At 41.2% G+C, this 27,152-nt stretch overlaps 1 protein-coding gene across 2 annotated transcripts in view; it reads left to right on the top strand.

Annotated features, from left to right (window-relative positions):
* HSPA12A (heat shock protein family A (Hsp70) member 12A) overlaps nt 1–27,152 on the top strand; it is a 92,493-nt gene that overhangs the window by 16,603 nt on the left and 48,738 nt on the right. Inside the window, exon 1 of one of the 2 annotated variants that reach the window (XM_055720730.1) lies at nt 13,969–14,295. The exons of the other annotated variant lie outside the window; for it this stretch is intronic. Coding sequence (XP_055576705.1) covers nt 14,268–14,295 — 28 coding nt within the window. The 5' untranslated portion in view covers nt 13,969–14,267. Of the gene's footprint in view, nt 1–13,968; nt 14,296–27,152 lie in introns of those variants that run through there. 2 annotated transcript variants of the gene reach the window in all.

The following is a 27,152-nucleotide window of genomic DNA, read 5'->3' on the forward strand; positions in this document are numbered from 1 at the left end:
TTACTTGGTTCTTATGCACCTTACATGATGGTATGAATGAGTACAGTATTCCAGGTGAGAGCATCACGTTTAACATAGCTTTGTATCTGGGAAATAATTTTTGAATTGTGTTCCTCTGTACTACTAAAACTTTTGCTCATTTCTTGATAGCTGCTGAATGGTATATTCACCAAAGACGGCAAGCTTTTTTATTGGGATTTATTTTTAATTAAGAATTTAGCAGTGTTTACAGAATATTCAAATTAGGGAATGAGAAGAATATATAGGGAAGAATATTCAAATTATTCATATTAGGGCAATAAAACCAGTGAAGGGTCTAGAGAACAAGTCTGAAGAGGAGCGGCTGAGGGAACTGGAGGTGTTCAGCCTGGAGAAGAGGAGGCTCGGGGGGACCTTCTAGCTCTCTACAGCCACGTGAAAGGAGGTTGCAGGCAGGTGGGGGTCGGTCTTTTCTTACAGATAACTAGTGACAGGACAAGAGGAAATGGCCTCAAATTGCACCAGGGGAGGTTTAGATTGGATATTAGGAATTTTTTTTTCCTTGAAAGGGTGGTCAAGCATTGGAACAGGCTGCCCAGGTAGGTGGTGAAATTACCATCCCTGGAGGTATTTAAAAAATGTGTAGATGCGGTGCTTAGGGACGTGGTTTAGTGATGGACTTGGCAGTCCTGGCTTAATGATTGGACTTGATCTCAAAGGTATTTTACGATCTAAATGATTCTATGATTCTGTTATTCTATTTGATGATTCCTCCTAATGCTGCTTGTGTTTGTTTTTCTTGTGCAATGTTGGGACATTGTTGCTAATCTAAAATGTAATCTTGCTGCATTACGGGTGTCTGATTTTAGATATGCATCACACTTCAGTGCTGTTGGTCTGAAATACTGTCTTTGTGTTTCTGTAACATTGGGAATAGAACAATGAGCTTGCTTCAGATTTATGCTACTGGAATTGTAAGCAGAACTTGATTGATTTCCTCCACAAAGTGAAGCTTGCATATTAACTTGGTTGAAGAAAAAGGTCACATCAAAGGGTAGAAATTAATCAGCTGGGACAGTGTCATTATCTATGGAGTAAGCACTGGCTGTGTGTTTCTGGAGCTTATGTCATAAGATTTTTTTTTAATGTTGTATGCCATGCGTGGGTATGTTTAAAAACCAAGTACAGTGAGAATAACACTGAAAAGAGATGAATATTTTGTCAGTGATTGAGTGCTTGTAGGTTTTGTAGAGAGCACTGAATGAAGCCTCCAGGCTACTCCCAGTTCTGCCTAAGAAGAACAGGTAAGCTAAGGATACAAGTTTATTGTAAAATTCAGACCTGGGGGCAAACAGGGCTTGGTCTGAGCAGCGCAGCATCTTTTGTTGCTTTTGTGAAATGTAGGGGCACAATCACAGATTTAACATTCTCTCAGACTGATTTAGGTTTTATTTTAGATATTTGCTGATTGTTCCTGCATTTGGGTTTTGTGTGGTTTTGTTTCCGTTTTTAAGATGTGTTCAGTTCATTGCCAACACGTTAGCAACTGTGGTTTTGGCTCCTAATTGGATCTGTGTTATGTGTTTGAGCCTGAAGGGGCAAATCACAGTGATATTTAGCAAAAAAAAAAAATGTTCCTGGGTTTGGCTTTGTCTGTCAATTCAAAGCCTACATATGGTTGTTTTGTAAAGAGTTGGATTTCCATTTTCTTCTTGCCTAAGTGTGTTTAACTTCCACTGACTTTAAAGAGAAGAGGGTCATGCAAGGATGTTGAGGGACAAAACACACACTGCAAAAATGGAACAGATGAGAGTGGAGTTTCTGAAGATGATATTGTGCCATTCTGAAGATGTCCTTGGCTATTCCAGAAGGCTTAGATAGCAAAAGCCACCAGGAATGCTTTTATCATCTGTGTTTGCCCAAGAGTCTGCAACCTTTCCTTTCGGATGCTGGCCTCACACAGCTTTCTGTGCCTCCGCCACCTCTTGGGTAGATTAGTGTAGTACAATAGTACCCTGAGTAATACACAGCAATCATTGGAAACTTTGGCTGCTGTGTAAAGTGGTTGCTGCCTTATTTAAAGATAATGATTCAAGTGTTCAAAGTCCTGAACAGTTTTGATCCAGCATGATTTTGAAATCATCTGTCTGGATGACTTCTAACTGCAGAAGTTGATGTAACAGGAGGAGTACAGGCTTATAGCCTCACATTCCTCCTCTCCCTGCTTTAAAGCTTGAGGGAGTTGGATACAAAGAGTTAGGGAGCCTTGAGCCAGTGGGCATGTGTTTAACTTACATCTTCTGCACCTTTTGAGGTTTTGATTAGAGCATAATGTTTTTCTGTTCTCATAGATTTTCCTGCAGAAATTATTGATTTCAGTAGGAAGGAGTGAGGAATCTCTACTGGGGAAATTCTGCAAAGAATTTAATTTTGGCCTTTTTAGCAGGATTTTGTAGATTCATGGTGGTGGCATGCCTGCTAGTTTGTGGCGATGGCTGTCAGGCAAACAAATATGAAGTTGTGGTCAACCTTCTTGTCTTGTACCGCAAAAGCACATGCTTTAGGTCCCCCTTGGTTACTCAAACATAAATCTACATTTGGCTTCAGCTTTGCATCACAAGTCTATTTAATTCAGGCATATACATTAAATCTGTCACTTGTGCCATACTGTGGTGTATATTTCAGATTATGTTACATTGCAGAGCCAAGCAGTGAAGACAGCCTGGATAGCAGTTTACTTGAAAACAAAGATACGAGGCAAATATGCATCCCTCAGTGATTTCATACTATTACCTCCCTCTCTTTCCAAATTCAAGGTGGGTGTCTCACAGGGCCACTAACAAACTCATATGAATTCTCAGTAGATTTTGTATTTTAGAGAGAGTTTAGGAGATCTTTCCCTTAAAGGTTTAACATTTTAAATGCTTTCCATAAAGGTTTAACATTTTAAATGCTTTCCAGGCTTATTGGTTGGGTTTTTTTGTTTGGGTTTTTTTTTTTTTTTGTGTGTGTGTGACAAATGATATTACTGACATAGAGATATTTAAAAGACCTCTTGCTGTAACAAAAAGAAATCCAGCCGGCTCAGGCCTAGACCATTAAAGGTATTTGACCGGTTCAGCACTTGGCACTGCCTGCCTCCGGTGGGCCTTGCAGCTAAAGAGAGTCCTCAGCTCCAGGATTCCCTCAAGCAGTTTATAGGGAAGAACCGAGTAACCCAGAGTGGCCCCACAAATGTCAGCTGTGTGGAGAGAAAATCTTACTAGCCAAGACAGGAACATCAAAAGCTGTGATGGGACTAAGATGGTCTTTGAGCAAGCAGGTACTTTCTTTGGGATTCCTAAATACAAAATTTCTTCTGGACTTAGAGACATGTCTAAACCACACACCATGAGTGTGTGAACAAAAGACATGATAAAAGTGGTAGGTATGCCTGCAGAATGCTGATATCTCCAGAGTATTATTTGGAAAGAACCTGAACCTCCCTTATCTTGATTGCAAGAGAAAGTTCAAGTCTCCTAGGTAGAACACCAGAACACCTGTTAGTTTGAAAGCAGGGAAAGACAGGCACCTCTCTCTTCCACTATGTACATCTGGACAGCTAGTCACCTTTTGGCTTAGGTATGTTCGAAGCATCTGAATGGATCAGAAAGCACTAGCTGTGAAAACACGGAAAGGCATACTTCAAGAATCCTGCTTCAGATCCAGAGGCATCAGCTGGAGCTGAAACTGCAGGCAGCTTATTAGCTGTGAAAGAACAGCAGAACCTGCCAGTTGGCAGTAACTCAGGTACCTACAGGCTTACAAATATGCTGCTGTAGACTTTGAGAAAGCAGTGGTTTCTAACTGGTGAATGAGGGCCTGGAAAGAGACCAGTCCCTAACTCGTTTCTAGTGACGCTGCTCAGCTGTGCCAGTTGAGAAGGGCCAGCCAAATACAGAAACACTACAAACGGAAGAGCCTATAATGAGGAGATTTAGTAGTGAATTGAAAGGAATTATGATTGTAATTACTCATCTAAAATTGTATTTTTGTCTGTAAACTCTACCACATCAAGAGGAAATTATGGTATGTATCCACATAAAAATTGTTCACATGTAACACACAAGAAAATTTCGCATGTAAGTACAACTGCTTCCCTTCTTTGTGTATCGTAACTGTATGTATCCAGTCATTCAAAGTCCTTGGAATTTCAAATACCTGTAGGAAGACACGGTTCTAAGAGAACTACCTCAAAGCAAACAATCTTCTTCTTAGCAAAAATCCTCATAATTGCAAACAGAGTATAAAATCTTGCAAACACATTGATGCACAGACACATCTATTACAGGGGAAAATACTTGTGCCAGTAGGGTTGTCAAAGGACCTAGAAATGGAGATAGCTCTCCAACTGGCTTTGTAAAGCAATGTTACAATTACCTCCTGTGATCTTCACTGAGGATTTGGTGTCTCTGAATTTGAAGATCCAGATAGACATCTAGCTATCTCTGAGCGCTCTAAATGCTGGACATTTGCTCTTCCCAGTGTTGAGCAGCTGCATCTCAGAGAAAGCGGCAGTAAGTTAGACGCCTAGAAAATCTGGAATTAACCCTTCAGAATTAGTAAGCCCTTCTGAACTATTGTTTTCCTCTCCATTGCTGAGAGATCCTGAGCCCTCACAATATCTATGCAGTGCTATAGAAAATGAGTTATAGATGCCTGTGAAAAGCTGACTTTAAAACCTCTTGTTTAAGTTACCTTAAGTGCAAAATTGAGATGATGAGAGAAGTGTGCTGCCTTTGTATTGATTAAATATCCAGCACTGAAAAGTTTGAAGAAGGAAGGGTGACTAAATAGTGACTCATGGCGATGTCTGGATTGCTTACATGTCCATTGTCTGCATGGTCCATTTATGACCGGGAATACAGTTTTAAATTAATGTTATTCCAAATCCACTTATCTGTAGAAAGTACCCCTCAGATCTTGCATCAGTGAACAGGAAGATGTATTTGATACAAGCACCCTATTTTCCCTGTAGCTATATACAGTATTTCATGTCTTATTAACATAATCTATCTATGGTGAAGTTTATAGGCCTTGACAGATAGCACCTCGGGTGAGAAAAAAGATGACAGAGAAAATTTACTTTTACTAAGTCAGTCATTCCGGATCTGTTCTTGGACAGCTTGACACCAAAGGCTATAAACATAGACTGGAATCTGAAACCTTTTCTGCAGCAACCTTGCTTTAGAAAACACTATTCTTATCTCCTCGTGCTTATTCCTCTCACAGCAGTCACTCCTTGCTGTGAATTCCTCACCATGTGCTGCTTCTGTTTCTTGAGCAGTACCTTCATATGGATTTTTTTGTTTACTACCCGTTTTTATTTAACACGTGCAGACCTACTTTATGCTAGTACAAGAATTATGTTTGTGAACCATTTGATTTGATACAGGCTTGTGCCTGTCTCTGTTCCATTTCTTTGGATGCAGGCTTTTCCAGGAGGAGGACTGCTCCTGCACTGGACACTGCATTAAATAATACTTTAATGGCAGTAGTTTTGTATGTTCACATTTCAAATTGCCCATTTGTTATATGAGTAAAAGAATGTCACTACTTCCTAAATAACAGCACAGTCATATGCAAGCTTAAGGCAAAGGATTGAAAATATAGATTCAGCTAAAAATACAGTCCTTTAGAAGAGAGATGTCAAATGGATTTGAACAGTATTTTTACACATATTTCACTATTTATAAATGGTGTCAAGCACTTCTTTTTGTGTCAAATGTTATGCTGCCATTCTAAACAAACCAGAAGGAGTTTCCTGCAGAGATGGCTTTTTTTATTGTGCTTGCTCCCTTTTCTGCAGAACTGATTTTAAAGAAGCACCTACATTTACTTTCACTGTCCTATGTTTCAAAGCCAAGAGACCTTGGATGAACAAAGATCATCTGAGTGGACGCATTAACCTCAGTGCATTTGCTCTGTTTGGGTTTGCAATCATCCTTGAAGAGGTCTGCTGGTGTTACAAGATCCTCAAAGCAATCTAGTCTCCTTTTCAGCATGTTCTGTCCTCTTTATTTTTTTTTTTTAATAATATCCAAACTCCTATTGTTTAGCAGACTCCTTAAAACATCTGAATCCAAATTCTGTGACAGTCATTCTGGTGATGTAGACAATCACATCACCAGCACAGGTTAATGAAGTGCTAGCTGAAGAATATCTGTATTAGAAAGACTGGCATACGATGCATCCTCTGTCAGTTCCCAGACATCAAGGCAGCTGTCACATAACCTCAGTGTTTCAAGGCCTGATTTAAAATTACTGAAAGCAATGGGTGATTTTTCCATTGATTTTGAGAGACTTTGGATGCAGCTGAAAGAAGCTGCAACCAGAGTTTGTCATCGTGTCTTAAGTACAAAAAGGCATGGAATATTTCTGTGGTCAGTGAAAATGGCTTTATAAGATATGCATGCATACACAGTATGCTAAAATAATCAGCTGTGTCTTTTTCTAAATGGCAGTCTTCACCAAGAAATAAAACCCAGATCTCTTATTGCGGCTAATGGGGTCACTGTTACATGATTCTTCTTTTGTCAATGAAAAAACAAATTAATATAATTCCATTTTGCTTCTTCAAGGGATTAAAGCATCATCTTTTGGTAGTTAGGAAAGTGGCAATATTTAAAGGAGTATGAGTTTTTCTCCTGAACAAATTCTTGGTTTATTGAATTACCAGACTGGAGCAGTTTAGTAATAATTTAGGCTAAACACTTAAAGGAATGTCAACAACATTCTTTTTCTGCTGGCAAAGACAAATGAAATAATAAATCATTATTGAAAATACTACTGGCAAATCTAACAGATTTAATAACAGGAAGGATGTTTTTTGCATTGTATGTGCCAGTTTAAATATTTAGGTGCAGTTTGTTGTAAAGTTTGTTGTAAAGGTTGCAAAGTTTGTTGTCATTTAAGTGAGAATGGACAAATAATGGACTTCTCCAGCCAACAGCTTTATAACTCATCAAAGCAAGATTTGAATCATGGTTTCTAATTTCAATTACCTTTTAAGTCAGTAGAGTTCTGCCATCTTATTTTTATTTTTTTCTTTATCTATTATTGAATTCCCAAGTCAGGGACAAACTGTATTCTTGCTTGCATTTGTGTGAATAGCAGAAATAACTTATTTTTACTTTTGTTTTTATATAGCTGTTGTAATTAAGTCAGTATTAATTTATAGAAGCTAAATATATTACATATTTCAGTGATGTTAATCTTGTATGAGATGAACTACTCTTAAAAATAGTCATGTCTTTGTTAATGACTGTTGGATTGTTACTTAGTATATAATTGGACTTTTTAATTACTTGCTGTTGCTCATGGTAATTCCTCACCTTTGCAGATATAATATGACTTACTGATTCATGGCCTTTATTTTAACATACTAGGCTCCATGTTTAGAAATTGTCAAAACCTGGTATGGAGGTCTGTCTTTAGAAAGAATTTACAGCAAGTGAGAAGAGTGGTGTAACCTTATGGAATTGGCATCCCCTTAGTGATTAGGCAGAAAAAAAATGATCACAGGTCTCTTGTAACCTGTGGTGAGATAAATTAGCTATTGAGTGGAAAATATCACTCTGTTCATTTGGGATCTTATGTACTTTCATTTATATGTGTGTGCCCTCATTAAAGATTCCAAAAATAGAAGTATGTGGTGGTTAACAGAGAATGTAGAGTGGCACATCAAGATTTTGAGAAAATGTTGGTGATGCTCAAGACACCATTCATTTCGCCCATTTTAACAAAAAGTAAATAAATGACTCATAGTGGTGATTGACTGATGATATAGACTTTTAATTTTTGAAAAAATGTTAGTTATTAGAATTTTCTTAAACATTTTGTAAGAACATATTTCAACCAGTGGATTCATGCTAAAATATCTAATTCTACTATGTCTAGGAGTATTTATGTTTTTTTCATCATCTGTGTGATTTAGTATGCTTTGTCTACTCATGATTGAATATGGTACCATTTGATGTTCTAAGTATAATTTTATATTGAATGTTCTTTTAAAAAAAATGCTCTGAAAAAAATCCAGCATCACTTATATTTGCAGATTTGTTTCATGAGCGTTTCTAAGGCCTATCTTTGTAAAACATCTTTTACAACCATTTAGCCTTTTCTTTTCTTAGAAGTATAAATCAAATCACATAATGTTCATACACATGAAATGTTAAAGGTTATAAAACCTATCAAAATATGTTTCAAATGTTAAAAACATTTTCAGTATTCACCAGGCACTTCTTAAGAGTGTCAGAGGGCTTTTGGTTATTTTTCATTTCTCTTCAGAATCTAAAATGTCCCAGTCTTGCTGCATTGTTAAATGTCAAATGGAAGCTGGAGGTCAGTGGAATCCATTAAGATTTACTCCGGTAAGTAATCAGTTGAGGTGGTGGTAGAGATTCATCTGTATACTGCAAATAGTTTCTTGTAAAACTGATCATGTTATTTCTCTTGTTTTCTCTGACTTTGCAAGCCTGCATTTCTTCAGTTGGCCTTTAAAAATCTTTTATTTCTCAGTACATGTGTGTGCCTCAGTGTGACCACTTCTACCTCCTAGACCCCAGGTGAGATGGATGAAATCTAATGTGCATTATAGTGCCCACTCTTCCAATTCATTCTGTACTAATCTGGAGGATCTGGCTTGACATTTTTATTATATTTGTGTGCTTTCCACAGTTTCTCAAATGTCTTAGGAAAAAATAAAACCAACCCTTAAGCTGACATGTCTACTCGAAACCTAAATGTCTGTTCCTTGTAAGTAATCAATCTGTGGAAACTGCATGTAATTCTAGATTCAGATTTTCCCCTTGGATGCAATTTGTTTTGAGTATCATGTCAATCATGTGTTGCTTATCTTTCGGCATGCTGCCTTTTCTTTCTGGTATTTAATTGGACCACAGGAAGCTTCAGAAAGTGGTTAGGTAGGAGCCTGGTAACTGTCATATGTTCTATGTATATGATATCTATGTATCACAGGTGCACAGTGACAGAATGTACTTCTATTTCACTTGAGTCTGATAATATCTGAGTTCTTTCCCCTTTACATTGTCAAATTCAGTACACTCAGGCTGGTACAGGATATTTTTAAGGGATGGAATTATTACTTGCACTGCAAAAAGCATTGAAATTCTGGTGATGCTATTTAATTCAGTGAAGCAGTCTGCAAAGCAAGGGTATGAACAATAATAATACTTGAACATGCCATCTAAGGGGTACAATTTATTCTCTGGATCGTAAGAAATAAGGGAGGCAGAATTTTGTCCTGCCTAGCTGTAGTTGGGTTTAGAGGTGGCTGAGCCATTTGCCACTTTTTTTAACTTCAGTGGGAGCCAACATGCTCATCACTTGCAGAAGCAGTGTATATATTCATAGGAACCATGTAACAAAACTAAGTTTATTGTTGCACATGCAGCTTTGTTTCTTTTGGAGTGATAAGAAATGTGTGGTAAAACAAACCACTATGGATGCACAATCTGGTTGATATTTTAAAAATGCCTGGACGGAATAGCATTTTTTTACTGTAGATAGATGGGTGCATATTTGGAGAGTAACACTCAGATGATGGTGTGATCACATGAAGTTATATGATAAATCTTTTTATTCTGTTATTTTGTTTGTTTGTTTGTTTGTTTTGTTTGGGGTTTTTTGTTTTGTTTTAATACATCCAGGATAGAGGAGGGGCAATAAATTTAAAGAAAAAAAGTAGTTCAGGACATACAGTATGAGTGGAAACATTTTGGGACTGAGCTGATCTTTCAGTTCTGTGCACACAGCAGCTAGCACTGCTGTGCTATTTGCGATCTGTGCATTGAGATCCACAAGGAGACTATTGAATGTTACTGTGATGGGGCCACTGGACACACTGTTCAGTGTTCAACATATCTACATAGTATAGTTTGTAAAAGAGGTGAAAAAACCCACTGTAAGCAGTGGGGAGGGCTCCCATATCTGCATTTGAAAGTACTCTTCAAGTGAGCGCATTGCCAGAGATTTGTGAGCACCAGAACCAGACTTTGTGTACAGCCTAGCAGATTTGCTGAAAAAACCATCCTGCTGTGAAATGTTGGAGAATTCTATGCAGGCTCTGTTCCAGAATGATGCACTTCCGACAGATGCTGGGATACCAGGCACGAGAAATATATGAAAGAGGTGAAAACTATATGATCCGTTCCTTTTGAAGAAACCCTTCATATCCTTATGTGCTCAATAAGCTTCTTTATTGAAACGCTGTAACAGCAATGAATACTTTTTTGTTCTGTCTTTAAGAGATTTCTTCAGTATTAATATAAAAGGCTGTTTTTAGGAAAGAGCAAGATGAAAACTGCGTCTAGGGATACATATTGCTAGTTGACTCTGTAATAAAAATAATTTCTAGGTTTTTAGTACATGAAGCAATAAGCAAATGGGAGAGGTTAATGTGCTGTAAGCTGAAAAACTATACCTCTAGAATGAAGGAGGAGACTGCAATAACAGTTATGCAGGTGGCAAACAAAAATCAGGTATTGTGTGTTTAACGATGCTCCAGAAAGTACGTAAGAGGAAACTCTGAAGTATGAAACCATTGTCCAAGGAATTTTAATTGAGCAGATGGACACTGTGCTTGATGAGGGATTCCTGAGCTACCAAGATACAAGGCATACTTGCATGCTTTCTATTCTTAGATTTATAATATGGTGTGGTTTTTAAAGACACAGCTCTCCCTGGTAGCAGTATTGGGCTGGGTGTTGGACTTCAGTGGTACGCTGATCTCTGTGTCTGTAATAATATCTATACAACTTGCTGTCAGGTGCATCGAAAGCAATATTCAAATGCCTGTATTCCTTCCAGATCTCTGTGCCTAGTTACAGCTCACTGATTCTCAGTGCCTCACTTAGACCCTTGCAATCATGTGTGAGAAGCACACAGCTCTTTTCACTGACTAGCCACAGTTTTATGTAGCTCTCACAACATGTGAATATGGCTCTGAAAGGGCACTGTGGTGGTCTTTAGTTTTCTTAGGAAATGTTGATTGATGCTAATGGATAACATATATATAGTAGCTTTGCTAAAATCAGAGCTAGGTTAGACAGCATTTTTTCTTTAATGGCAGTGTATCTGAACCCTTTCTGTGATGAATTGAATGGTTTGAGGCTGCAGCTTTCTGGGGATCACCTAGGATAAGAAGTGTTCTGCAGATGCAAAATACAGTATTGTATCTGTATTGTATATTAAATCACTGGTCTTGATTGTGCTCGAGAGGTGTTTAGTCCCAAGTAGATGCTTGAGAGGGAACTTAAAGCAAACGTCTGCCCCGGGCTACTGCAGGAATCCTGCTTCTCCCCACAGTCAAGGTAATACCCGTAACAAATACTGGGTCTGGTGCTTGAACTTAACAGTGATGGGTGCCTTGATTGTCTGACGGAATAACACTTCCATGTTTCAGAGTCAGAAAAAGGTTCTTCCTTTCTGCTGCTACTCCCTTGCAATGTACTGCGCCAGCTGATGTTAGTTCACTGAGAATGAAAAAAAAATGCTTTCCAGACCCACACTAAAACGGAATCTTGTGTAAGGGACAAGTAAATGAGGTCATCTAGGTGCTTGTAAGAACAGGTGTTCTTACAAGTGTCGATGACTTGACTTGCACCATCCTTTTCAAATTCTATCCATCCACAGTATTTTTACATTTTAATAATTATATTTAGACTCATTTCCTGTTATGCTTATAAAAAAATAAACCACTACAACCACAAATTCCAAACAATCTGTCAAAATGACCATAAAAATGACAAACTTCCCATGGAGTAAGTAACAAAAATATAGACTCTTCAGCCCCAGAGCAGGCTTATTTGATACAGTGACCTTTTCAGAAAGTTTTTTCTTTCATATGAAAAGTACTTTTGTATTTGTTTCCAAGGGAGAGAGATCACAAGGGAAAAATAATGCATAGTTTTATTATTATATAATTTATTTTTACTTATATAATTAATTTTGATCTATATAAAACAAAACCAAATTTAAGGGATCTTAGTTCTTAATTTTGTACTTCAAATTGACAACCTAATTTTTACTTCAAATGCATTTTTTTTAACTTGGTTCCTCTCATTACATTTTTAAAAGGAGATACTAAGCTTTCTGGGCAAGGGTCTTGTTTCTGAAACCAGCAGTCACATGTGTTCAGATATTCTCCTTCTGCATTATTCAAAACACCTACAGTTGAGTGTGTAACTTAGGCAACCTGGCTTGATATTGAATAATGTAGTCACTGCGCTGACATTCAGAGAGATGTCTGTACCCAGCAAATGCTATTTTTATGTGTGTTGTCTTGTTGCTTGAGGGTTCATGGAAAATTAGCCTGCATGCAATATTTTTTTCCTAAAAGTATACACTTTGGATATGTGTTTGTGTGTTCCTTGATTATTTCTTTTCTTTTCCGTCTGCCTTTGTTAATTATCTCAATACATTTTAAAAGCCTGTGATTAATTGCCATTGAAGCACATTTAATTTGAAGCAAAAGTTCCTGCTATTTAAGTCTCTTGTCAGGAAACCAAGTATTAGAGTTGTTTGGTTTCTTATTTCCGAGGCTGTTTACTGACAGCATAAATATTCAGCCTGACTCTAAACAGGTAATTAAAGCCAACTCTTGGCCAGATGTTCCCCTTTGTTGCCTGGCGTGGCGTGGAGGGAAGAAGAGGAAGCTGGCCCAGTGCACCTTCTCCTCGGGTTTAGGCAGGTTGTGTGAGTGATCCTCGTGTTACTGAGCATCTTTGAGAACATAAGCTTACAGTCGAGGCGAACAGTGGAGCGAGGTGCTGTTCCTCCATCCCTGCGTGCTCCCTCCCTCTCTTCTCCTTTGTGCAGCTGGTTTTGGGAGGCGGAGAACTGAGTTCAGCTTTTTCCCTGGAATAGACAGTGGATTTTGGGAAGAAGTTGTCTTTATAGGGTGTACAGGATTGGTGAAGGCCTGTGAGATGAGTCAGCTGTGTAGACATGATGCAGTTTACTGCTTTAATTTTAACCTTTGTGCCACACCTGCTGTCCTCAGAGGCAACACAACTTACAGGGGACAGGGCTAATGCTGTGAGAGGAGGAGATCAGGGAGCAAATAAAGGCAGGTGCTGAGTAAGCACCTGCAGTGTCTAGGGTTTTGTTTAAAAATTCCCTAGGCCTTGGGGTTTTCACAGGCATCCTGCCTTGTGTGAGCAGCAGCTTTGGTGAAAGGCCTCAGGAGAAGCTTTGGGTGAATTTTACAGTGAGCTGAATGTTAGTGACTTCCTAAGCTTAGGAGTTAGTGAGTAACTGAGGCTGTGCTTGACATTAATGCCCTGATTTACTCCATGTGAACTGCTGGCAGTGCTTTCAAGTTGTGCATGGCTGCTGAGGCTGGAAGGTAAAGGAGAATTAGACCATGAAGCATGGGAGGAAACCAGAAGAACACTTCCTTTGCCTTCAGAATTGTTCATGGCAGGTTACCAGCCTTATTTTTATTCTGCATTTGTAAAGGCTTCTTTCTTAGTTTGGCAAACTCTTAAAACTTAGTGGTGGGTCGAGTGACAGTAGGGGTGTGTGTCTCTCTCGCACGTCCTGGAGACAAGTTAACTCGCTAAAAATCACCGGGAACAAGAGGTTCTGGCCCTGATGGCGCTGCAGAACGGCGCGGGAGAGAGTTCTCCCCAAAGGCAAATGAAAAGAATCCCATGCTGTAAACGTCACCCTGCAATTCCTGATTTCGGGGCCCCCGTTAACGACTGCTGACTGTTGCGGTTCGCTGTACCTGCTTCCCCCCCCGACAACCTGAGGGCAGTCAGCGCAGCCTCTGCCGCCGCCAGCCCCGCTCCCGCACCCCCGTCCTGGCGCACCCAGGGTGTCGCTTTCCACAGCCGGCACCGCGGCGGGTTTCTGCTTCAGCAGCCGTGAAATGCGCATCTGGGGCTGGGCTGGGCTGGGCCGGGCCGGGCTGCCCGCCGAGCGCCCCGCCGCCCCCGAGCCGCAGCCGCAGCGCCGCTCCCTTGTGCGGCTGCGGGGAGCGGGCGGGGAGGGGCGGCGCAGCCCCGCAGCCGGCGCGGGAGGGCTGGCAGCGCCGAGCCGGGCCGCGGCGTCCCCTTGGCTGCCGGCACCGGCCGCAGGAAGGCGCGGCGGGGCGGGGGCGAGAGGAAGGAGCGGAGCCGCCCCCGGGCAGCGCAGCGCAGCGCGGCTCCGCCGGCGGCCCATGCCGCGCCGTGCGCACTGAGCGGGGCAAGGGGGCCGCGGCGGCGGCGGGCGGCGGGGCCATGTCGGAGGCAGAGAGCGGCGCCGCAGGTAAGGGGGAGCGTCCTGCTCCGCGGCCGCCAGGCCCCCGCCGCAATGCAGGAGCGCGGCTGCCGGCGGCGGGCGCGGCGGGGCGGCCCCGGCTTATCGGGGGAAGTGATCGGGAGCCGGAGCCCCGTCCGGAGGGGGGGAGGCGGCCCGGCGGCAGACAATGTCCCGGCCCCGCGGCAGACAATGTCCCGGCCCCGCCGCTCCGGCCGTGGCAGGCGAGGGGCAGGGAAGGGCCGTCAGCCCCCCCGGCGGGGTCCCGCGGGTGGGGGGAGGGGGGCTCTCTGCGGGGCTCGGCCCCACGGAGCCCCCCGCCCGCTGCGGAGCTGCCGCGGCCCGTCGCATGCGGTCCCCGGGGGCAGCCGATGCGGCGGGCGGGGATCCAGGTGGAAAAAACAATGCGGCGGCATCGCCGGGCCGGGGCGGGCGCCCTGCCCGGTCGCCGGGGCTCTGCGGCGGGCGCGGCCCCGCAGCATCCTTCCCGGGGGGGCTTTGCGGCTCCGTCTTCCCCCGGGTCGGGATCTCCCTTTCCCCGCAACGGCCCAGGAGGGAAGGGGGAGGGCTTGGACTGGAAATCGGGCTGCTGCTGAGATGAAGGCAGGCTCTTACTTGAGTAGCCTGATGCACTGAAACAGAAGGAGCGGGCAGGTGGGTGGCAGCGGTAGCGCTGCCAGGGACGCGAGCCTGAGCATCCTGGCGCAGCCTCGGGGGCCGGGGAGCCCAACGAGGTGCAGGGCTGGGACAGAACCCGAGCGGGTCCTTTTCCCACGTTGACGGGTCCGCTGGTCTCTGACTTTGCAAATGCGACATGAGAGCTGAGGCGATCTGAGTCTTGTTTTGCCTGAAACCAAGATTCAGTGGTTTTGGTCCGTGTGCGGTTTGCAGTGTGCCGAATAAAATAAGACAAGCCTCTGCAGGACAGGGGTGGTCTCTCCCTGTGTGGGAAGGGAACTGGGGGAGGGAGGAGGGTTCCCAGGATACAAATGATATGGGTGAATAACCCTAAGGGGAATGCAGACTCTGCCTCATTTCATTCACTCTTTCTATCCCTTCTTCCTCACTGTATGCTGCAAAGATTTGAGGAAACTGTAATGTTGAGCCTAAGGTGCTGGCAGTAATATATGGAGAAACTTGAAATGTTGAGTTTTTACTGATCACAATGAGATTTGGGGTATATTTTGAATGGAATAGCTTAATTGCAGTGCAAGTGGAATAAAAGAGTCAGAAAGTATCCATTGTAAAAACCCCAGGGAACAGTACTTAGAAAGTAGTTGAATCTTCAAGATGACCTGCTCTACTGGATTCCCTTCCCATACACCACCCCCCCACCCCTGACTTCTAAATGTTCTTTCAGTGCTTCCTAAATAAAGTCTCTAATATCGGTTTGAAGTAACCTGTAACAGTTCTCTGGAACACAGCTGACAAGGGGGAAAACAGACTGACAGATTCATTTGTCTTTTAGGTGATAGGGTATCGTGCGGTTTTTTTCTCCTGCAAAGCTGCAAGGTTGGTGCAATGCAATACTGAAATTAAGTAACCTGTGACATAGGGAGAACCTATGCAGGAGGGATTTTGTTAGAAGACTGAAGACCATGTAGCAAAGCAATGATTTGTTATGCCAGAAATCCTGATGTTCTTTCCACGCACTGGAATGCTGAAGCTGTCAGAAGAAAAAAAGGCTTGAGGGATAGAATGTGATTTAGTGAGTGTTTTATTGACAGTATTGAAGCTGCAGTCACTTATGGCAGCATAGTACAATGCGTAAAAAAAAATGTCTATAGGTAAAATAGCCAAGTGTTGTATGCAGTGCCTGCCAATCATTTTTATAGCTTCGGCTAGCACAGCATTGCGGTATCTGCAGCTTGGTTAGTAAGAGCCGGGATGAAATTGTTCATACTCAGGAGCTGTTGCATGTAAAGCTTCTAATTATACTGACTTTTGGGATTTTTAAAACCATTGGCTTGTAATTGGGTGATGCTGATTCAGCTGACAGGTTTTGCTTTATGGTACTGTCACCCTGTAAGCTTTGTCTGAATCTTTAGTTCATTCCCACTGGGACAGCAGTTGGTGTTCAGCAGAGCCGCCTGGCTCCGTACCTGCTGAGTTCCCCCAAAGCCACAGTCAGCTGTAGTGAGGCCCCAAGAGGTCTGTTCTGACCAGAGGCTGATTTAGCTGATGCATGTATGGTGTAAGGGGGCTTTATCCCAGTCTAGAGGGAACGAGCAGGATGGCTGTCAAATACAACCATCCCTGGCGGCTAGGAGAGGCTGCTGAGGCCTCGCATGTCAGCTCCAGTCAGAGCAGCCTTCAGGAGGCCAGGTCTGTGCAGGAAGAGCAGAATGTTCTCTCACCTACAAAAGACCTGATCCCTGCATGTAAATGTCAATATTCAGGATATGGTTTGCTTTTTGACTGTGTTGCTGGTGGTGGTGGTTATATATGAGTTGACTGGTGTCTCATCTTGTATTCTTCTCTGCCAAATCCTCTTTTCTTTTTCCTTTTTTGTTGAGTTGATGTGACCTGCCATGGCCAACTTCTCCCAGTTTCATGGGAATGCTGTTGAAATTATTGAGCCCCCTTCCGGATGTAGTAGCTGCTATTGCAATTAAATCTGGATTTTTTTTTCCTTTTTTTCTTTTCTGTTAAAGCTATAGGTCCAGTCAAGTATTCTAAAATTTTCAGTTCCTTGTTCTTCTAAGCTGTTCTAGGTGACTAGTTCCCTTTTTGCAGTCCTCTGCTGTGATTTCAGTTATCTATAATCGCACCAAACAACCGTCCCTTTCTTAAAAAAAAAATCTTAAAAACATAATTTTTATTTTGAAACGCTAACATCCAAAGGATCTCATCACCTCCACTTTCTGTACCTGAATTGTTCTGCCTTTTGATGGTGTGTCAGATGGGATTTCAGAAGTGTTTGACTTCAAAGAGCATACCGTTTATGGTTTTAGAAACTTCTCTCTGTGGCTGTTTTAGTCTGTAGGTATGGCAAAGCAGCAAATTGTCTGGTTTGGGTATTTAAAAAAGCTGTGCTTGCTCTCAGCAAATGATAAGGGAAAATACGACAGTAAGATGAAACATTTCACTCAAATGATGCTGCTTCTGAGTAGAGCAAGAACAGTCATGGCCTTAATTAGGTATGAAGCACCATGACCTCTTGGGGGAGTTTGGATCTATTGTTTTTTAAAGTAAAGTAGATGTTGACATTTTCTATATGCAGCTTAGAGAAATCTTTAGAGCCTTTTGTCTATCCGTAGATGGCTTCAGTTGCTTACTTATTTAGCTTCTGTACAGCACTTGTCATGTTCCTATCAGCCTTGCTAGATGAAAACAGACATGGATGAAACTCCAGGCTGCATTGCTGTCGCACAGGCTTGTTCAGCTGTATTTCTCCAGTGGTGAAAGAGAGAGGTACAGGGAAGGCTTGGAATCTCTTTCGGGAATGAGCTCTGAAGTCCGTCGGTCGTGACTGTAAATGGTACGCTGGCTTCACAGATGTTTTGCTGAAGAGTGTGCAGCTGTTTGATGATGTAAGGTCACAGATGTTGGTGCTGCAGTGAGGGAATGCTGCTGCCAAGTATGAACTTTTCAGCGATCTGAAATGCCTGTAACATACCTGCAGACTTCGTCTTCTTCTCTGTGACAAATGTCGTGGCTCCTGGGTCATTTAATTGAAACTGCCTTAGTGACCAGGCACATTTTTGATCTTCAAAAGAAGATTCCAAAGCTCTCATTACTCCGAATATGCCAGCTATGGCTCATGTGCTGTGCTGTTAAGAAACATAGTGGTATGCATTTAAAATTAACAAATGCAAGTTTTAGATCTTGTCATAACTAGTGACACAAAGCAGTGACTTTGCAGTATTTTAAAATTAGGATGGCAGTGGTGAACTGTGTAAGTAATTGGTATTAAAACAGGAAATTCCTTCAAAGTCTGTCTCGGGGGGATTTGAGAAAGGTTTTTATGTAAATGAAAAGGGAAATGCCGTTGGTTCAAATAAAGAAAGCAAAGAAATGAACTAAAATACTCAGAATGTGGAGGCCGGCACTCAAGTTAGAAAGCCTTTGTTCTTTACTAAGGACTTGAATAAATGTCCTTACTCAGGACTGCATCAGGGTGTGTCAAGGACATCAGAGAGCAGCTTTAGGAGCCGCATTGCTGTCCCCCCCATCGGCACACTGCTGGGGTCTGGGCCTGTGCGAGAGCCATTTGGCGCTCAGTGGCCCAAAGCAGTATCTCTGCTGTGATTGATGTGCGGGACTCTGGGCACATAGGTCGGTTCTAAAGGCATCTTAATTTACAAGAACAGGGGATGTGGAGAGAATTTTACTTATAGCTGTTTCTTCTGTCAGTAGTTCCTCAGTGCCCGAGTCGACACTCTCAGCCAGTGCTCTGCAGATGCAGTTTCTGGGGAACACTGAGAGACATTTCTAGTAATTTTTATCTGTTGGAGTCCGAAAAGAAGTGTGGATGTGAATGGCATTTCATAATAGCGATTTCATGTCATCTGAGGGAGTTTATTCACTTAACTTTCTCTGAAGAAAAACTGTCCCAGTTGTAGGAGCCTACCCAACCTGCCTTGGTTTCCTTGGGGAAGGAGGCAGAGATGAATATTCTCCTTATGCTACTTCTTTTTCCCATAGGGAATAATCTGGGAACGCTGTTTTGATTTGTCCATTTCTGAATGTGTCTTATGCTCTTAGTGCTGTTCAGGACTACTCTCTAGGGCTGAAGCAGTTTCTCTCAAAGGGTTTTACAGTCCTGAGCACTCCATGCCCGCCTGCCCCGCGCAGCCTTCCCTCGGGAGGCTCTGTGGGTTGGGATTCGCGCTTTTCCCCTCTTTCCTATGAGGTCTGAAGAGTGAGTGTTTGGGTGTGTCTCTCCTTGTTAGAGTGATTGGGCTATTTTTCTCTGTTAAGAGGTAATGACAACATTAAAATCACCGTTTCTTTACTATGTCCTTGCCACCTTCTTGTCATTGTCTGGGAAATGCATTCCTCTGACAATTTGATCTTACGGATTTCATCGTTTGAGGACTCTTGATGCTTTCTCCATGCTTAAAGATCAAAATACCTGTGGTCATACTAGGCTGACTGGCAACTAGCCCCATTCCCAGCTGTCAAACAGATCCCACAAATTTAACATCTCTTTCTCAAGTTTCCATGGATACCTTAGTAGAGCACACGCTGTAATCAGAACAGCAGGGCATGCCATTTGCAAAAGCTTTCAGTATTGTCATTATGGAACTGCTGCATTCAAAAATCAACCTTTTGTAGTAGCTCTCTTGCTTACTCAGCTATGTTCCAGTTCTGGTTTTAGCCATAAGAACTCCTTTGCAGGCTGTACCATTGGCTTGCCACTGTGACAGTGGAACTTTTTGGCTGGTCAGTGTTGGTCTCTGTCTGTGGGATCTGTGTGCACAGTCATGGTACCTGAGTGTAGGCTTGGTGGATGCTGCTGTAAAAACCTCTGGACATGGGTTTTGGTTGGTGACTGCTTGATTTTGTGATCTGCTCAACAAATCCTTAAACATGTACTTTCTTCTGTCCATGGCTTCTCTTCTCATAAGGTATTTTCCTTTAAGCCTGATAGCTGATCTGTTTTCAAGATTGTAAAATAAAAAGAATAAAGAAGTAAAGACTTAGTTTTGATTTAGCTATAAAGTGTCACTCAGAGCTAAATCAATAGCCATAGTCACAAATGATTGCTAATGAACTGTCAAATGTGATACCAATTTTGCAGTTTCACAACAACTAATACTCTCTTATTTTCCCATCTTTGAACAACATCTGGTTTATTAGCTTTGCAGAATATCAAGGGATTTATATATAGCATCACTCGTGCTGACTACCATGAGAAGTAACAGTTATTCTAGTTTGGCTCTTCTTTTTGCCCTGTCTTCCCCTTTCTTTGTTGTTGGTGGGTTTTTTTGTTCGTTTGTGGGTTGGTTTTTTTTGTTTGTTTTGAGTGGGGTTAGGGAGGGAGAGAGGTTTGTTTTCTATCATCAAGACTCTACACCTACGTGGGTCATGTTTGGCATTCTTGAAGAGTGTAAAAATGAAGACAGACATTTTCAAGTACTGTTTCCAGTCCATGTTTTAAGAAAAAGAAGTCACTGCATTCATCTGGTTTGAGACTTTGCAGGGTACTTAATGAATCTAGGAATTCTTGATAACTAAATAACCTTTTTGCCTTCTAAGTAAACAAATACCTCCAAAAGTGTTCTTATTTTTCTGTGCTGGTTACATGGTCCAGAAAAGCTGAACAGTAATTATTGTTCAGTCTTCGGATAATATTTCTTTGCAATCCTAGATTAAGATATTCATTGTTTTCAGGATACAGCTGTGTCTTGAAGAGGTTCTTAAATAGGAACTTGCCATCAAACAGGGGTTTTATAACTCTGCAATATTTTGATCTTGCTTTTTAAAAAGAAAAAAAACAACTCGCCAGCCCTTCTTCAGCTGGTACATGGTGTTTTTCCCAAAGAAAGTGATTAGCATCACAAATGCTCTGTGTTATGAGTGTGGTCCTGGGCATTAGCACATAATCTTACTAGTGGTATTCCTGACAACCTTGCAGTGAACCAGGTAGGTGAGGTAGATGATGACAGACATGATGATGGAGGAGCAGCAACAGGAAACCTTTTCTAGGAAAGTATCTTTTCACAGAACCTAGGTTCTGTACATCTGTGTTTTGGTTTGTGTTCCTTATGTCTTTCCGTGTGGAAGCAAGGAGGGAGTAGATGAGACATACAGGAAAACAGTGCTTGCACAGGGGCAAATAGTGCAAGGAAGCCTCAGGGAAGCAAGTTCATGGAAGAGCTTGCTGAAGGAAGAGAAGGTTAGTTAGTGTGTATTAAAGGTGTCTATTACAGAATTGTATGTGGAATATTTAGAAATATCCTGGAGAGTTGTCTTCTACCACTCTGAACTACAACATCTGTTCTTAACCCACTTTTATCACGACATGCAGCCTGCCCTCTCCAACATGTAAACCAGGATCAGTTCTGTCTGTCCTGGCAGTAGTACATGAGTGCTGGAAGAGCTGGAATCTAGGAGGAGAGCGATGACTGCAAGGCACCGCTGGTAAGTTCCCCAAACCCCCGGGTTCTGGGGTCCGAGCAGGTTCTGAGCAAGTTGGCACTACATCAGCACTGGGATGGATGAGGGAGCTGGCTGATCGCAGAAGCTGGAAAGCTCTCAGGTCATTAAAGGGGGAGGTGGATTTAAGACTTTACAGTGTAGATAGTGAATAGGTTTGAGTTTAAGGCAGCTCTGGGGCAGACTTAGCTATTGGTAAAGACCTGGCTGAGGCTTTACAGACCCAGCTGCGAAGCGTGCAAGGGAGTGTGATGCTTCTGCTTTGGTCCAGCTTACCAAGCATTAGCGAGGTCAGACCAAATCTAGGTAAAATAGTTTAGCCTATGTCTTGTCAAAAAGAGAAATGAAAATAATGCATGTGGCATTTTTGGAAGGTTATTGAAAGTTCTTCTGTGTTTCTTTCATCTTAAATTTCATTCACAGAAAATAGGTAGTGTCTTTTGGTTTTCCTTTGCTGGAGGTTCAGGAAAATTAATATTATTCACAGAGTGGTGGGGCGAACCTGGGGTTGTTTTTGATACTCTTAACCTTAATATTAAAAAATTATCTTAGCTTGATAGCATAGTGGAAAAGTAATTCCTCCAGTCAAACTGTAATCATAATAGGAAGCAATGTAAAAGCATAAACAAAAAAGGTCAAAGTTATAATGAGGAACATGTCTTATTTTCAGAATTTTATCCAAAGAATTGGGAGATTTTTACCTAGGAAATCACTGTGCTCTAATTGGTATCAATGCAATGAATACCAGCTCTTTGGATGACCAGTTATTATGAAAGGGTATCAGGAAACTTGGATTTGTATCAGAGATTAGCTATGGCTGTATTCATAGAAGGGAAGTGTATTGCAGTCGTCAACAAACCAGCTGGATGCCTACCGGCATTTTAAAACAAAGAACTCCGATTCCATTGATGGCAATAACACTGGTGTCATTGGTTTCAGTAGAAAGAGAAGGGTCTTACTTCTAATATGAAATATGGGATCTTTTATTATGCATAAGAATATTTTAAGTGTTTTTTTGTATTTGCTTCTCTCAGTCTCTCTTTTTTGTTGTTGTTCTATAATTATTTTCAAAGGCCATCTTTGTATTTACAGTGAAATGCTCTAGGTTGTCATGTCACATTTCGAAGCTGTGACATTTTGTGCTTAATGCAAAGCAAAATCTCAGCAATAGGAAAAGCTGAATAAGATTTTCTTCATCAATTCAGTAGTTGCCAGCTAAAAGCAATATGGTAAACCCTTCTTTTCCTGTTGTGCAAACATCATTAACAAGCTTTCCTTGGGGCAAAATTATTATTGATGCTCAAAATTATATGCATGTTTTGAATGAAAAATGATGTTTTTAATGCCATTCTTTTACTGCCTGATGGCTATCCTGTATCCAGATTTGATTTGGTACATCCTTTTTGTTTTTTGTTTTTCAATCCAGAGATATTGTCTGAGTGGAAAATGAAGAATTTGGCTAAGATTTTCGTATGGCCAGCAACCTGACTGAGATCATAGCTACATATAGCAGTCACTCTCATCAGCTGCTGGATGGCTGGAAATTCCAGAAAAACAGCCATCAGATATGTGCAAATGTTTGATCTGTGAAAATGATCAGCATCTACACAGTAAATTCAGTGAACTTGGGTTTTTGGAGCCATAAAGATTGGCTGCAATAGTGGCGTTTTTAGTAGGTCTAATGCATCCTGACTTGCCGTGTGCATGTGGTTCATCAGCCCGCAAATAACTGAGAGGCCGAATGGATTTCACATATGTAACAGTGGATATATGTTATACACATCAAAAAGAGTTGCTGCAGCTTTCCTTTTGAGGCAGGTGGTGTACTGCAGGCATTCCCAGTTGGGAGTCTGGGAAAGCCTGGAAAAGGGTGTTGTATCTCGGTCTTTCCAGTGGGTCCTTAAGCTCAGCCAGAGGCTCAGTTCTGCACAACGAATGGAATTCATTGCATTGTACATTATGGATTGAAGAAAAATGACTTCTATTGTGAAAGCACTTCTTCAAATGTTAGAAATATGATCTGAAATAGGGAATAGCATTGATTCTATTGCCGATTCAACAAATCACAAGAAGAATTTTAATTAGCAAGTGTTGAGTTTGTGGCCACTCTGGCAGGGTAGAAATAGAAATGAACTTAGGATACATTGCTTGGGATATAACATACACACTAGTGTTCAGGCATGCTCCTGCAGAGAGATGATACCATAGTGATGCTGCCTATTTTCTGATATGCAAAACAGCTGTAGGAGATCCAGACCATGATGAGTCCCTTTCACCATCGCTCAGAGGGGAGGCCTGCAAAGCTTCGGGAAGTGCAGTTCTGTCCTGACCGAGCATTCTCTGTTGTAGGCATGACTCTAAAGTATTGCAGAATGTGCCTGAAAAGGTCCATGTTGGGGTTTCTGATGGCAAACATGGGGCTTGATACCATATTTTTTCCTTTTTTTTTTTTTTAAAGTTGTTTCTCTTGTGTACGCCAAACTGCTGATGCGGCACATATTCAGGTATTCCCCCCTTCCCTGATATGACTGCATTTCTGTGCTTTATACCATTGAGCAGCGTACTCTGCTTCCTGAATTCTTGCTTTTACTTGTCTTGGTAAATTGTTACTTCGAGACGATGCCCACTAGCTTATGTTGTCTGTGTTACTTGGATTGCAGGGAACTTTGTTAGCAGAGAGTCCACTGCTACAAAATGCTGCTTTGCTGTTGGAATGAACAGTTTCCTTAATATGTGAAGCAGAATATTTTGCTGAAGTCTGGTGTCGCTGAATTATAGAAAGCAAAATACTTATGAAACCTGAATTTAAAAGGAAAGAGATTTTGTGTAGCTGCTGGAAAAAGAAAAAGTTTAGTATGACCTTAGTGACCTGTGACTGTGAGGTTTAGCAGTCACCTTTCCTAAAGCAGGGCTCAGCTTGCTGGCTTGGAACCGATGATCTGGGGCTGTAGCGGTCCATGTCTGATACTCTCAGGGGTTTGCTAAAACTCATTTATCCAGTCCTGAATAGGAATGCATAGCAGGGGCTCCCAAATATTGAGTGGACTGATAGTCTTCCAGAGGATATCAGCTGCTGTTAACTGATCTCTCTAATTAAATAACGAGCTTGGTCCTTCTCTTTCGATCTATTAGAAGATCAGATTCAGCTGAATATGCTGTCAGTGAAATGTTCACACTGTGTCAGCTAAGTTTTTAGAAATGCTGTGGACTTTGATTTTACTCTGTGTGCTGTGACACTTAAAGGTTAATCCTTCATTGCATTTTGTCATCAGTTGCATTGCGTTTTGTTGAAATCTAGAATGTGGCTGATCATTTACTGAAAAACAGAAAAAGCTAAGCTGAGTAGCTATTGCAGGAAACCACAGAAAAGAAACTCTTGCATGTGTTTAGATGAAAAGAAGAATAATTTAAATTAAATCTAAACCAGCAAATGCAGCTAATATGGTAATGGACATGATTTGTTATTAATACAGTATCTGCTGATCTCATCATTTGACCAATTCTGGAATTCTTTGGGGATTTGCAAATCAGATGGTACCCTTTGAACCTTAAAAAAAAATTGCTGAAAATGGGAGTCTTCTGTGTTCTTGCTTCTTCTTCTGGTCACCTTGAAAATGCACAAGGTGTTCTTTGGTAATTGCTTAGGTTAGGACGAAAGTCAGAATTGTAATGATATGGTCAAATTCTATACATGTTTAGTTAAATTATCCAACCCCCTGATACAGACAGTCATATTTCAGGCTAAAGTTCATATTATTCTTTCATAAGTAAATTAAAGAATTTCTGTTCAAGAAATTTAAATCGTATTTAGAAAAAGATTATTTTAAATATTGGTTTGTTTGAAGACTTTAATTTGCATGCTAAATCAGATCTCTCCATTTATTTTGGTGTGCAAATTGTCAAGAATTAAATGTTTATTTAATGCATGCTGTTTAGCTATATGTTTTTTCATAGTGTGTTGCTTGACACAGAGATCTTTAGTAAACATGGGAGATAAAGCTGGAACTTGAGCTATGTGGGACACTACTTGTGTTTTTTCATTACAGAAGCCTTGAGAAGTCATCCTGCTTGTAAGAACTGTTCCAAATACCATGATACTCTGCAGGACATCTTTTCCAATTGTTAAAAGAAGAAATTTACTCATAAAGGCTAGGCATCCTTTTTTTGGTTGCATGATTGCAAATCAGGTTCCTTGCAACCTTTTTTCCATTTTCTGGCTTGGAATAGATGCTTTTTTTTCTTTCAGATAAACTACTCATACTCCTTTAGAAACAGGGGATTTTTAAATATCCTGGAATATCTATGCATTTACTGCTGTTCAGAACACAGTTGTAAAAATCGTGACGTGCACTTTTTTTTCCCCCAAGCAAACACTAACTCAACAAAATATTAAAGCTCCCACATGGACAAGTCTGTTTTAACACCTTTCAGTTTAGATTGGGTAGATAGTATAATGTTAGAAATTTCCCAGTTTCATGTGCTTTTAACAACTGTTTCACTACTTGTTAGAACTCTTGGCATTAAATCGAGGGTGACTGGCTTGCAAGCCATTTTCTGTAAACGCCAATTGCTCTGATAAAAAAACTTTTTAACTTCCCAGTATTCTAAACTGCGCTTACTCATTTATCAGCTCTGCACTCTCTGATAGTGTTAGGGCCTCTTTTAACAGTTAGAATATAACAATTATGTCTACCCTGCACATGTCTACCCTGCACATGATTAGTTAGTAGTCTCATGAAATGAGTTGGAATGTCGTGCCACTGCTGCTTGCGTCAACTGGATAGCAACTCTACCGAATCACTGTAACAGTACATTTTGGTTAAAATTTTGGTTTGCTCCTTTAGAGGTTGTAGCATTGCCTTCCATGATTTTCCTCTCTCGATCTAACAGAACTCCAGGCTGGTGGAATGAAGGACTCATTGTAGAATTAATTTGTTTAGCTGGGTATTTGCAGGAGCAGCAGTGAATACAGTGCAGAATGGTCATGGGTTTGGAAGGATTTTTTCCTCAGGTCAAAAATACTGATAATCACCAAGAGTTTAACCTTCCAGCAGAGTGGAGCAGCTGATAAGAATCAGGAAAAGTTAGCCCTTCCGCAAATCCAGCCTTTATGCTTAAGTTTTCAAGAACATTCTGAAACTGAAATGGACAATTTATTTTGAAGATTTCTGATGAAAATATCTAAGTCTGTTTTATTTTTAAGCAGTGATATCTACAGGTGGCTAAGACAGACCTCTGATCTCTGCTTAACATTTGTTGTTTGTTAACACATATTTTTATGCTTGTGGATACAGTGAGTGTCCTTGTAGACATTTTACGTCCCTGGATTGCAACAAGTTAATTGAGTTGAATAAATTCTTGATAGAACACTACCCAAGTTAGCACAGTTTCATTGGATGAATGTGAGTATTGCACTGGTTTTTTTATCATTGCTCTCTGAGAGACAAAAAAATATGTGTATATTGTCACACAGGATTTTCTGAGTTGCATGTAGAGCTATGAATAACTTCTCGAGGTACACCCAGGCTGATAGGTGAAGGCAGTCTGGAAAATAGATTGCTGAACAATGGGTGCTGAAACAAATAGTGAAAAGAATTAGTAACAAAGAGAAACACTGAAAACCACATAGATAGTGATTTGATGTCTATATTTTTGTGCTTCAAAGCCAGCATCCTAAGTGGGGAAAATGTGCTGGTTTCCAAAGATGTTGAGTCAGTATTGTGATGTCCTGGTCTGCTCAGGGTGTGTTGGTTCAGGTCCAG

Source organism: Falco cherrug, chromosome 9 (genome assembly GCF_023634085.1).
Source record: "Falco cherrug isolate bFalChe1 chromosome 9, bFalChe1.pri, whole genome shotgun sequence".
Taxonomy (NCBI): domain Eukaryota; kingdom Metazoa; phylum Chordata; class Aves; order Falconiformes; family Falconidae; genus Falco; species Falco cherrug.